Below are 13,595 nucleotides of genomic sequence, written 5' to 3' on the forward strand. Positions count from 1 at the left end.
ATGCATTTTTTTTTTTTTTAGTTTATTACACAAAGCTACTTATCAATAAAATGTATTTGAAAGTCTTCTTAGCATTCATAATGGGCAGTGTTACTATTATTGGTGCTCTGATGCATTGAAAGTAGTCATAAGATCATTATTTTTATATGCCTTTTAAAGTTTAGAACTTGTGTAAATATCTTGTTTCCCAGACTTCTTCACATATTGTCCTTTTTTTTTTTTTTTTGTACCTTTATGAGGTATTTCCACAATTTAGCAAAACTTCAATGAGCTAATTCTGGAAATGCAGATAATGTTTTTGAATCTCTAGTTCATTTCCAAAATTGTTCATTTCCAAAATTGTGTTTTTTTTTTCTAAAATTTGGAAACTGGTTTGTGGTAAACCCCATAGCGGAGTCACAGAAATCGGATGTGGATTTCCATATATCTGTGGCAAAAACTTCAAAGGAATTTGCAAGAGATTTTTTTTAAATCCACTCATTTTCTGTGGAATGAAATTAAGCTGCCATCTGCTTGATTGAATTTCAAGTCAAACAAATTGTCACATCCCCCGTGTGTATGTATTGAGTTTCTTTTATTTTATCTTGCGCAAAACAAGCATAGTAGTATGTTAATACTGCTGACAGTTCTGTGCATGTTTTATCTGAGATTTTCTTTCTTGATGGAGTGCCAGCTTTCTGCCTGCTTCACCGATCACGCAAATGACTTGGTAAGTGTCTTATATTCAGTCTTATCTGTATTTATCTTTGCAGTGAAATTTACTGACTGCAGTGAAGACAGGAGAATACAGTACAGGACTAGTGACTTGAGCAATTTCCTGGTGGATGGAGATGGTGTGGTGTATGCAGCCCGAACCTTTACCCTTCCTGCTGAGCAGATGGAGTTCCTGGTATATGCACAGGATGAGGTGACTCTAAAGCAGTGGCAGACAGTTGTGAAGCTGTCTGGAAGAACGCCATTGGATCAGGAGACACTCAAGGTATGGCTGTTCAACTTGAGTCTGAGGAAACACATGGCAAAAGAAGTTTCAGTGCCTTGTATCACAAATAGTGTATGCTCTTAGTATCAAATAGCAGTCAAAAAGAAAAAAAAATCCAACGGGTCTGTAGAAAAGAAACAGTGAAACCAAAACAAGAAAAAACTGCAGAGCACTGTACAAGATGCAGGCAATGTTTATTTCAATAAACAATTTGTTGTATACAATTAGACTACCTTAGGTAGGTAAAGGGACACGACACGGTCCATGTTTCGATCAACACATCTTCATCAGGGGTCCCTGAAAAGGTGACAAAGGATATATATGCAACAATTTTGCCTGGTCTATGGGCTGCGTTTTTTTTTGTAAGGCTTGTCACTTTTGAGTCCCTTTGCCTACCTAAAGTGGTCTATTTGTACGCAACAAATTGTTTATTGAAATAAACATTGCCTGCATCTTGTACAGTGCTCTGCAGTTTTTTCTTGTTTTGGTTTCTTAGTATTATGTGGTAAATTTTTTCCAGGCCCTGTACTAATGTTGTCAATCAAACAGTAAGATGAATAGAGCTAAATAGATTGCATTAAAATACTTCATGTAGCAAAAAAAAAAGAAAAGAAAAGTTATCTTTTAGAGGATGTTTGCAGATATGAAGAACTTGAATTAAATTTTCCAAGTGCAATGTGTCTTGTAATCTTGAATGCTAGGGTTATGCATCTGAATCCACATGTTGCTTGCAGAATGATATCACTCGTCTTACAACTCCGCCTCCTTCCCAGTAGATTTGCTCCTGCCCCCTCAGTTTTTCTTCTGCAGGCAAGATGCTTAGATATGTTTCTGATCTGCTCTGTGTTTTTATTATTTTCAGGGGGGGGTCATGTAATTTTAAGTTGTAGGCTCGATGCCCAGACTCCCGTACCGCACACATGTTGGTGTCTCCCTGCCCAACATTGGCTCATAGGACCATTCATTTTCAATTTTCTGTGGAGCTGAGAAACTGTTCCTTAGAGTCTCTCTAACTGCGTTAAACCAGTGAATTTTTTGTGCCTTCCCATTTAATTTTTTCCTTACTTTCAATCATATTTTTATATTTAGTTTCTTTTCCATTCAGTTTAAAAAAATTTTTATTTTTTACCTATTTTGTCTTTAGATGCTTTTCAGCCTGTTTTTAGGCCAGAAGCATCAACATTTTTTTAGTTACCCATCTATTCTGGTTACCAATGGAGGCGCGAATAATGTTCAAGTTTGCCTATATTTGTTACAAGCAGGTCTGGGAACTAGCGCCTTCTTACCTACTACCAAATTTCATACTACACAACTCCACATGACCAACCAGAAACCGAAACCTAATTACATATCCAAAGATCACAGGCTACTAATACAAATCCTTTTTGGACAGATCCTTCATGTTCCAGGCAAACAAACAGGAGTCCTGGCTGGGCAATTACATCAATGGAGCCAGACAGACCTACGGCACATTCCGGAAATCAATCAAAACCGTACTGTTTGATAAATTCATCTCCTAAACAGAAGCCTCACCACTTACAATGTTATTTTTCCCTCTGTTAATCTCGGTGTAATATGCTGTCCTTTTAACTACGTCTTATATAATAAGTTGTATCCCCACTTCTTGCATTCAGTAATTCACTGATTTTCCAGCCTTCTTCGATGTGAACCGCCTAGAAGTCATTCAACTGTGGCGGTATAGAAGAATAAAGTTGTTATTATTATTATATTCGACATCCCTGGATCAGATTCCTTTGATCTTGCATCAGTGGGTTTTCCATCAATGTCCAGGGCTCCTAGCAGCTTCAAGCAGTGCACTCAGTGCCACAGGACCATCTCAGGTACAGACCCACATAATTGATATACCAAGTGCCTAGGTCCTGACCATTGAGATGTCTTCTTCAAGCTCTGTGCTCATTTGCAGAAGAGGTCGCTTAAAGACAGTCAATTATAGCTGGAGACACAGATGCTCAACCTCAATCTACTCCACATCGACACTGGTACCAACGGCATCAACAATCCATTCCACTTCATTGTTGGTGTTACCAGGGTTGGGGAGCCTGGTAAGAAAGCTAAGAAACACAAGCACATCTGCCTATCCAAGCATGCACTGGCAACATTTCAAGCATCATCACCCTGGACGCTATCTAAGCATTGACACATCTATTCAGTTGGTGTCTCCTCTGAGTCATGCCTTGACACTGAAGTCCTGAACGCCTTGACACCCAATGCAACCAGTGCCTAATGTACCCTTGTCAATATTGGAACCGGTGCCATCTCTGCAAGAACAGCTTTGAACGCTGTTGCAAATAGAATTAGCTGGGATGTTGCAGTTTCATTCTGCGAAAGTACCTGCATCGACAACCCAGTCTCTGCTCAGTCTGAGTACTGCCCTCAAACTCCATTTAGGCATTGATCTCAGACATCTCAACATTGAGAGTCCAAACTGAGGAGACATCCATCTTCTTCCAGGGAGCACAACTCATCATCTCACACTCGACACTCTCCTCGATGCTCTCCTTGAGTGTATCTCTGCAAGTGCTGACATGGAAGAGTATGATTCAGACCTGTCACCACACTCTTCTAGCAACTATCCTGACTTGTCTGCAGACAAATGCTAAAGGATTCCTTTTGATCATCTCCTCCACCATCTCGTTAAAGGTCACCTCCAGAAAGTCTGTCATTTGCAAAGTTTATCAGATGACTGGGGCAGGCTCTTCCAATTAATATGGAATCTGAACTCATGGATGCTCTTGTCTTTATAGAGTGGCCCAAAGACTGCATAAAAGTTCCTCTCTATGATCTTATGAAGGAAGTCTTTTCAAAAACTGGGAATCTCTATTCTCTGTTCCAATAGCTCCATGAAAGTTGGATACCCTGTACAGAATCTAGTCTTGCCCAGGCTTTGACAGACCACAGTTATAATACCAGTCTTTGGTTGTAGAGCCTGCCTTGAAACGAGTGAACAATTCCAGAACTAACACAAGTACTCCACCAGGTAGAGAGGGTAAAACATTGGATAGATTTGGATGGATAGTCTTTCTAAGCTTCATTCTAGCCAACAGAATTTTGAACTATAATTTCTATATATCATTTTATTTGAAATCACTCATCCAACAAATATCATCTTTTGAACAATATATACAATCAGAACATCTTAACTCTTATTAACATCTGACAAATGACCTTCTAGATCTAGAGATTAAAAATTACATATTATGCTCTACTTTTGATGCTTTCAATATAATCTCTCACACCTCATCAGTTTCTATTGACATGCATAGGCATGCATTGCTGAGAAGTTCAGACCTAGACATCAACATACCAGCTCTCCAATATTCCCTGTATAGGAGATATCTTTGGAGATCGAATTGAAGAGCAACACAGAAGTTCAAAAGACATACTGATTGCATGACCTTCTTTGTCATCACTAAGTCAGCACAATCTTAACCAAAGAGATATTCTAATACCTCTGAATCTCCGTTTACTATTCAGATGTAGATTTAACCTGCCTTCTTCATCCAGTTACTCAGCAAATCAAAGGCATCCCAGTCAACAGAGGCAGCAGAAGACCCAATCATAGCCTCAATCTAAACAGCAGAAGTCTTTGTGACTCCATAATGTTTATGCTAAAATTTGATACTCCACCAAATCTTGCAAAAGTTCTCATGGATTACATTCAAATTAAATAAATAGAAACTATAAAGAACTCCATAATATAAAAAGAAGACATAGATTCATAATTCATATCTAAGATGCATTCAAATCCATCCACATAATAAAATTGTCAACATAACTCAGCCTTTGCCACAGTTTCTATGTAAAGGACAGGGCTGCCCAAGTCCGGTCCTCGAGATCTACTGGCGGGCCAGGTTTTCAGGATATCCACAATGAATATGCATGAGAGAGATTTGCATACCAAGAAGGCTGTAGAGGAAAATCTTTCTCATGCATATTTATTGTGGATATCCTGAAAACCTGGCCTGCCAGTAGATCTCGAGGACCGGACTTGAGCAACCCTAGTATAGGAGGTTGATTCACCCACAATTATCATCAGTGGTCCCTTATAACAACAGATTATTATATCTTTCAAGTGGTGAGCCAGGGTGATGCCCTTTGTTTACAGAAAAGACCCCCAAATTATCCTCCAAGAGAATCTCCCACCAGAACACCCTTCTTCACCAGGAATTCTTAGCCCTCCTTCAGCTCATTGCCATAGAACAAGTTCTGTAGGAGAGGGGTTGAGGGTTCTACTCAAAGTATTTCCTTATACCAAAAACTTCCAGAGGTCTCCATCCAATGCTGGACCTCTGCGCTCTCAACAAATACTTGGTGAAGGAGAAATTTAGCGTGGTCTCTCTGTTACCACTGTTGGAGAAGAAAACTGACTCTGCTTTCTAGACCTCAAGGAAGTGTACATTCATATTTCTATCCTCCCTGCCCACAGGAAATATTTTCACTTTCGAGTGTGAACATGCCACTTCCAGTACAAAGTACTACCATTTGGACTAGCATCAGTACCCAGGGTATTCACAAAATGTTTAGTGGTGGTAGCAGCACTCCTCCGCTCATGCAGTTTTCATGTCTTCCCTTACCTCCTTACCTGGACGACTGATTAATCAAATCCTAATACCTCAGGAAGCTCTCCAGGCCATGAATACAAAACGGTTAATTTATTGGAACTTCTCGGATTTGCAATCAACTACCAGAAATCCCATCTACAACCCACTAAGACTCTATAGTTTATTGGATTGCTTCTAGATACAACTCAAACTTGTGCCTTTCTATCTCAAAAGAGTGTTGACACACTGATTCATATCTTCAGGAAGATGTCCTCTCTCCACCACATCACTGCATATCAATTGATGTGTCTCCTTTGTCACATGGCATCTACAGTTCATGTAACTCCATTTGACCATCTACATCTCAGGGAAAATCAGTGGACGCTCTTGACCCAATGGTCTCGAGCCACCGGAACACTATCCCAATGATTATAAGTGATCTCTGAGCTTCATCAGTCCCTTCAGTGATGGTTCTCATTGGCCAGTCTTTCCAGAGGCCTTCTATTCTACATTCCAGCACATCAAAAAATATTAACGGATGCTTCCATGCTAGGTTGGAGAGCCCACCTAACAGCCTCCATACTAAAGGCAGCTGGAATCCTCATGAGAAAACTTTCCACATCAATCTTAAGCTTCAAGCAATTTATAATGTTCTACACATATTACAAGATCGCCTCCTCAGTCAAATAATATTCATCCGAACAGACAACCAGGTAGCCAATGTCTGTACACCCTTTGGTTTCCAGATTTATGAAAGGCCTTTACCATACCAATCCACTCTCAAACCTTCTCCTGTGGCTTGGGTCCTTAATGTCATGCTTACCACTCTGATGAAGCTTCCATTTGAACCACTCTCAACCTCATCTCTCAAGCATTTCACTTGGAAAGTACTGTTCCTTATATCTTTCACATCTGCACGCCGAGTCAATGAACTTCAAGCCTTGTATCATATCCACCTTATACAACATTCTACCATGATAGGGTAATTCTTCGCATTCTTCCAAAGTTCCTCCTGCAAGTTATCTCAGAATTTCATTTGAACCAGTCTATAGTTCTCCTGGGCTTCTTTCCAAGACCACATTCTCATTTTGGTGAAGCAGCACTCCACACATTTGGACTATGAACATGCTCTTGTTTAGTACTTAGATCGGACTAAACCTCACAGAATTACTCAACTATTCCTCTCATTCGATCTTAACATACTTTGAGTTCATGTCACCAAGAGAATAATTTCCATATGACTGGCAGACTATATCTCCTTTTGCTATGCTCAGGCTGGGCTGACACTTGGAGGCCGGGTCACTGCACATAAAGTTTGAGCAATGGCAACTTCAGTAGCTCATCTACGCTCCACTCCCATTAAGTACATCAATAAAGCAGCCACTTGGTCCTCAACTCACATCTTTCACATACCACTATTGTTTGGAGAATCATTCCAGAATGGGATAGTCGATTTGGCCAAGCAGTTCTACAAAATTTATTCTCCACTTACTTCCCTCGAACCCTTTTTTTTTTTTTTTTTTTCTTTCGCCAGGCTTATGGTAGTTGTCAATAACCCTCTTCTCAGAGGCATGGTCCTGGCAGCTAAGAGACCCATATGTGAGAATATACTGCCTGCTTGTCCTTGTATAAAGCATAGTTACTTACCTGTAGCAGGTGTTATCCAAGGACAACAGGCAGGTATTCTCACAACCCTCTCTCCTTCTCTAGTTGGCTTCATAGCTTTGTTACTGAATTGATGGTCCCGTAACCTGACGTTGGGCAGGAAGGCACCAGCATGTGCACGTTGTGGGCAGTCTTAAAGATTTAATGTGACAGTACACTTTTTGTTCTGTCTGTCGGGTTCCATGGATGACATCACCCATATGTGAGAATATCTGCCTGCTATCCTTGGGTAACACCTGCTACGAGTGATTAACTATGCTTTTTACTCTTAATAGCAGGAATGAAAAAACTTAAACCAAAACATTGGGGCCTTTTTACTAAGCTGGGTAAGAACTAGCCACAGGATAAAAAACACTACCACAGGGTGCTCAGGCGTCTCATGGTAGTTTTGGAATTAGCACAAGCTTTCCACTAGGGGTGGAGAGTAGGTGAGTATTGTGCTAATCCGACAGCGCAGCTACATTGCCACACTAACCAATTAGCGCAATATTAGCACATAAGCTCTTGTTCATTCAGTTTTCTATACCGTTATAGTGGTAGGAAAAAAAAGGAACCCCCTAGGTTTTGTCTTTGTTGATAAACAGCATAATTTAAACAAATTTGGGTAATTTGTACCAAAATAAAGCCCTCTTTTATCAAGCTGCGATAGGGTGTTTTTTGGGGTGTTTTTTTTAATCACAGGCCGCTGTGGTAAAAGCTCCAAAGCTCATAGAATTCCTATTAGTGTGAGAGCTTTAACCGCAGCTACCCGTGATAACCCTAATGCAGCTTGATAAAAAGGAGCCTAAATGTCATAACTGACCACTAGGATTTGCTGCTTGTTTATTTTTCTATTGTGCAAAGTGGCATCAGTATGATGCAATTGTTTACGCTACATAGTGAACAGATAAAGGGGACCCACACATTTTACCTCATGAGTTATTATGCACCTGTTTAGGGCAGTAAACATGCAGAAATGTATAGAAAACAAGGCAGTAAAAATATGTTGTCACACCTTAATGCTATTGTTACATACCTTGTAATATTCAAGACTCAAAAATTTGAACGAAATATAACAGTTGGCCAGTGTATATTTAGTAAAAATTTAAGTGACTGTAAGAGCACAAGCGGGATTTAGGTATATTATGTATTTTTAACCTGTAAACTGTCTTGACTATATATTATGTATGCTCAACTTGTAACCCGTTCTGAGCTCGTTGGTAAGAATGGAATAGAAAGCAAATCAAATAAATAAATAAAGAGGTTCAGACCTGTGCCCACGCAACCAGGCCCAGAAACAAGTGATAAAGAAAAACAATTTATTGATTAAAAGAAAGAAAATCCTGCTCCTTGTTAACTTCAAAGGGACAAGTATATACGAGAGGCATTCAGTACCAGCATTGGTTTCACCAAGGGAATAACTTACATGAGGCATTCAATAATTTAATTTATCTCAGTAGGAAAGAAAAAAATTTCAAAACATTTTTGTTTTATTTTTCAGTATAGTCCCCTGATAGCTCCACAAACTTCATCCACTTTTTCTGCCAAAGACTTTAATCCCTTTGAAAAGAATTCTTCTGTTTGACCTTCAAACCAAGACTTCACAGCTTCCTTGATGTCTTAATTACTTGAAAACTGCTGTCCATGGAGAGATCGCTTCAAAACCCAGAACAGGAAATAATCTGAGGGTGCCAGTTCTGGATTGTAGGATGGATGGTTCAGCTGATGAAACCCACATTCTTGGATGGCAGCCTGTAATTATCATGACGTGCACCAGTGCATTGTCATAAAGAAGCAGCATGCCTGCTGTGAGTTTTCCTCATCTTTTCTCCTTGATTGACTCTCACAAAACGATCATTGTGTTGGCATGTCTCCTTGGTTATAGTTGGCTTGTATGGCATGAACTCCAGAAGTGAAAGTACTTCATCATCCCAGAAGATAGTTGCCATGACTTTGCCTGAAGATTTGTCTGTCTTGAACTTTTTGGGGGGTAGGGGATGACTTGTGCTTTCACTGCATTGACTCCATTTTGGATTCAGGATCTCTGTGATAGACCCAAGTTTCATTTCCAGTCACCAAATGATGAAAAAAATCATTTGGTGTTCATGGAGCATCTCAAAGTTCTCCTGATAGCACTGGACCCTCGTGGCCTTCTGATATGGCATCAGCATTTTTGGAACCCATCTTGCACTAACCTTGGATATGCCCAACTTTTCATGAATTATTTTCCAAATTGTACCTGTCAAGATGTCCATATCTTCAACTATTTGGGAAATCTTAATTAAATCCTCCACTTTTTTGCACATTTCTGTGGAAGTTGCTTCCACAGGCTGTCCAGTGTGAGTGTCATCTTCATTGGACTCTACCTCACTTAAACTGCTTGTTCCAAAATTTTGCTTTGTAGGATGATGAGGTATATTCACCACAAACAGCAATCATGCATTCATGGATCTCCTTTGGTTTTTTCCCTTCTTCTTTGAGCAATTTTATCATTGAATGGTGCTCCAAATCTTGCAGTTTCTTACTTGATTCATACGAGGACTCTCCTGACATCCTGTCTCTTGGAATGTTAGACGACTTGTTAAAGCACGTTTGCTACTTTCTTTCATACTCAAGTAGATAAATTATTGAACACCCCTACCTATGTTAAGGTGGCTCCAGGATTGTGAGGTAGTATCCAGCAGGGGGAGCGGTAATGTCTTATACACTCCCTCACAATAACCATTTTTGATTACAGTAGTTTTAAACACTCCTGCAAAGTAAATGATAAGGTTTATTTCAGTCACAGAATTTGTTGAAAATGTTTTCCCCACATGGACACACAAGCTTGAAGACATGTATACCGCAGTCTTTGCAGCATATGGGACACAATTTTATAAATGGCACCGAAAACTCAGCGCTGACAAAAAAGTGCACTAAGCGCTCTTCTATAAATGACACTCAAAATAAGGTCCTGTTTATAGAATAGCACTTAGGTACAGAATCCAAGCCTAATTTTAGGTGCGAGGAGTTATACCAACAACACGCCAGTAAATCTGTGCGCCTAAATTAGGCTTGGATCACCCTTATTCTAAACAGTATGCATAAAATGCAGAAATGCCCCTGATCCAATCGTGACCCTCCCATGGCCACACACCCTTTTTGGAACCACATTACCGGTAATGTGAATTTTACACACAAATCTTGTTGCCTAAAAATGTGAATGCAAACTTTAATACCAATTAGCAGTGATTGATTATTAGCACCCAATTAAAGGCACTATTTGTCAGGTTCAGTTAAGCACCCACATTTTCATGTTTAATTTTTAGCGCCATTTATAGAATTAGAGTGTCCTTGATCAAGTTCTTCCCATATAGGCCCTACCCTTCCGATGTTCTGTTTTATTCTAGTTTCATCCATTTTTTTCAGAAGTTATTTAAGCTCCCCAAAGTCTAGATCTTTGTGGGAAATTGTCATTTTAAGTTGTTTTTCACCGTAATGTTTAGTTTGTCTGAAAGCATTGATAACAATTCTGTTGTCTTCAGTAAACAATGTTGTTACCTTTGCATATTTGAAAAGGTAAGTAGACAGCAATTTCTGGTGATCAGGTATTTATTTATTTATTCAATTTTCTGTGCTGTTCTCCCAAGGGAGCTCAGAATGGTTTACATTAATTTATTCAGGTACTCAAGCATTTTTCCCTTCCTGTCCCGGCGGGCTCACAATCTACCTACCTGGGGCAATGTACCAGGGATGCAATGTGTTGCCCAAATTTGCTTAAATTACACTGTTAAACACTAAAGTTAGATGACAGAATTTAGGGGTTCCTTTTTTTATGATCACTATTTGTGTGTATGTGTATAATATCTATGTGTCTACCTATCTATCTATATTTGTATATATATACTCCCAAGTTATTTATATGGCACTTTGAGTTGCATGTGCAAATTTGGGCATGTGCTAAATTTGCACAGGGAACTTAATTGAATAACAAGCCAATTAGTGGTGGTAATTAGTGGTGGTAATTAGTGGTGGTAATTGGCTTCTTAACAAGTGATTATCAGCATTTATCGGATTCACTTTTCATGCACCTAAACGTAGGTGCGGAAACCGTGCCTAAATTTTACACGTGATGCCAAAAAAGGGGGGAGCACGGAAATGGGAGGGTCATGGGTGGATTAGAGGCATTCTAAACATTTACACATGTAATTATAGAATAAGGAGCATCTGTTCCTAACTTTAGATGTGAGGATTTGCACCGTGTTTCTGTTGGTGCAAATGGCTGTGCCTAAAGTTAGGCTTAGCTCCTGGAAGTAGGGTTACCAGATGTCTGGAAAAACCCAGACATGTCCTCTTTTTAGAAGACTGCCTTGGTGCTTGGATGGACTTTCCAAAACCCCGACCTCTGGGCCACATCTGGAGGGCCTCTGAGCATGGGCGATGTCACATGCATCTGCGCATGCTCGGAGACCTTCCAGACAAGGCCGTAAAAGAAGCCAAGGTTTTGTGGGGGCGGGGCTGGAGGTGGAATGGGGCGAGACTGGGGGCAGAACAAGGTTGGGCCATGTGTCCGGGTTTCTCCATGGAAAAAATCTGGTAACCCTACCTGGGAGTAGGTGCTGTTCTATAAACCACACCTAAATTTAGACACTTTTATAGAATAGCTCTTAGGGGATTTTTAGTGCCAAATTTTTGGGTGTAATATATAGAGCTTAGTTCATAATGTCTAATTTTTAAAAGCTATGTAAACCATTAAGAGAATAATCCTTATACAAAGTTTGCCACACTAAGGGGTCCTTTTGCTAAGGTGCGGTGGCGTAGTAAGGGTGGGGCGGTCCTCCCCAGGCGCCGTCATGGTGGGGGCACCGGCACCCATTCTCCTCTCCTCCCACTCCTTCCTTTGACGTGCGTGCGCCTTCACTTCCCCCTACTATACCTCTAACTCGGCATGAGCAGCAACTCCAACCTGCTGCTCACACCAGCTTCAGCTCTCCCACCCTCTGACATCACTTCTGGGTGCCTAGGAAGTGATGTCATATAGGGAGAGCCAAAGCCAACGTGGAGAACAGGTTGGTGATGCTACTCATGTTGGGAAAGTTAAAGAGGTACAGGGGGGCAAAGAAGAGGGCGGGGGAGGGGCACCACCGCCCCGGTCACCTCTCACCCTTGCTACGCCACTGCTAAGGTATACCAACAAAGTAGTGTGCGCCAGATGCCATGCATCTCATAAGTATACAATGGGCTGTGTGGTATTTATCACATACTAATCATTAGTGCACCTTAGTCAAAGAACTCTTTAAGTGCATTTTAAAGCATAAATTCTATATAATAAAAATGCATTGTTTTCTTCATGGTGAGAACAAGCACATTGGTGCATTGAAAACTGGAATTACAAGACCCTGAAGTCGATTTATTCTTCTGGAATCATACAGTCTGTGCAGTGTGGTAAAAACTCCATGTTTGCCATAAGCTCCTTCCTGGAGTATTCCTTACACTGTTTTACGCCATACATCTTTCACTGAGGAGCATAAAATTCTGAAACAGGACCTGAGAATTTGCTCTGCAAAAGGCAGGAAGAAATCATTCAGCAGTTCCCTGCCTCGAGTCATCAGGAACTAATGGCTGTGGTGACTGCAGACACTGGGAGAGGAATGGTAAAGAAATGTTGACACCCGGCAGAGATTAATACCCAGTGAGGAAAGTGGGTCATCTACAGCATCCATCTTGGCTGACATAGGTTTAAAATAATTACAGCATTAATTCTGTGGGATTTAATAGGGTCATAAATATTTGAGACATTCCTTACCAGTATTAAACTTCACTTGGAAGTCAAATTATACTTTAGAACATTCAGATCTGAATTTAATGTAAAGTTGCATATTTTCTGAACTGTAGTTCTAACTAATGAGATATATAAGAGATTGTTCTAATAAATTCCGCACCATGCTAACAGCTGTTCACTGTAAGCAATATGATGGGTGGGTGACGGAGTTGAGGAAGGCTCATGAAATGCATTTAAATTCCTGTTTGTTTGTTTTTCCCCCCCTGCAAGAGCATTTAACTACAGGAGTGTTTCTGGTTTGATGGACCAATTGATATAAAAGTATACATTTTCTTTGCTTTCCCAAAGCACTGTGGATTTTGTGAACTACTTTGCAGTCTTGATATTTTAATATCCTGATGCAGTGATGTGTTTAGAATGAATATCTTTTTTGCAGCTTTGGATTTGCCACAGATATCTCATATGTGGTTTCCACTTTTCCTTTGCAAGGAATCACAGAAAATCAGAGAGATTTTGTTTCCAGCCAAGCGAGACAAGCATGATGGTCATCTGTACAGGCAAAAAAGAGACTGGGTCATCCCTCCAATTAGTGTTCCAGAAAACTCCAGAGGTTCCTTTCCTCAGGAATTAGTTTGGGTAAGTAAGCTCA

The 13,595-nt window shown here is 40.2% G+C and overlaps 1 protein-coding gene across 1 annotated transcript in view; it reads left to right on the plus strand.

The window, feature by feature from the left end:
* Positions 1-13,595, plus strand: part of CDH2 (cadherin 2) — a 486,773-nt gene that overhangs the window by 348,712 nt on the left and 124,466 nt on the right. The window contains exons 3-4 of the mRNA XM_033933790.1: positions 753-979; positions 13,436-13,582. Of these exons, the coding sequence (XP_033789681.1) occupies positions 753-979; positions 13,436-13,582 (374 nt within the window). The remainder of the gene's footprint in view (positions 1-752; positions 980-13,435; positions 13,583-13,595) is intronic.

The sequence above is a fragment of the Geotrypetes seraphini genome, chromosome 2 (assembly GCF_902459505.1).
Source record: "Geotrypetes seraphini chromosome 2, aGeoSer1.1, whole genome shotgun sequence".
NCBI lineage: Eukaryota > Metazoa > Chordata > Amphibia > Gymnophiona > Dermophiidae > Geotrypetes > Geotrypetes seraphini.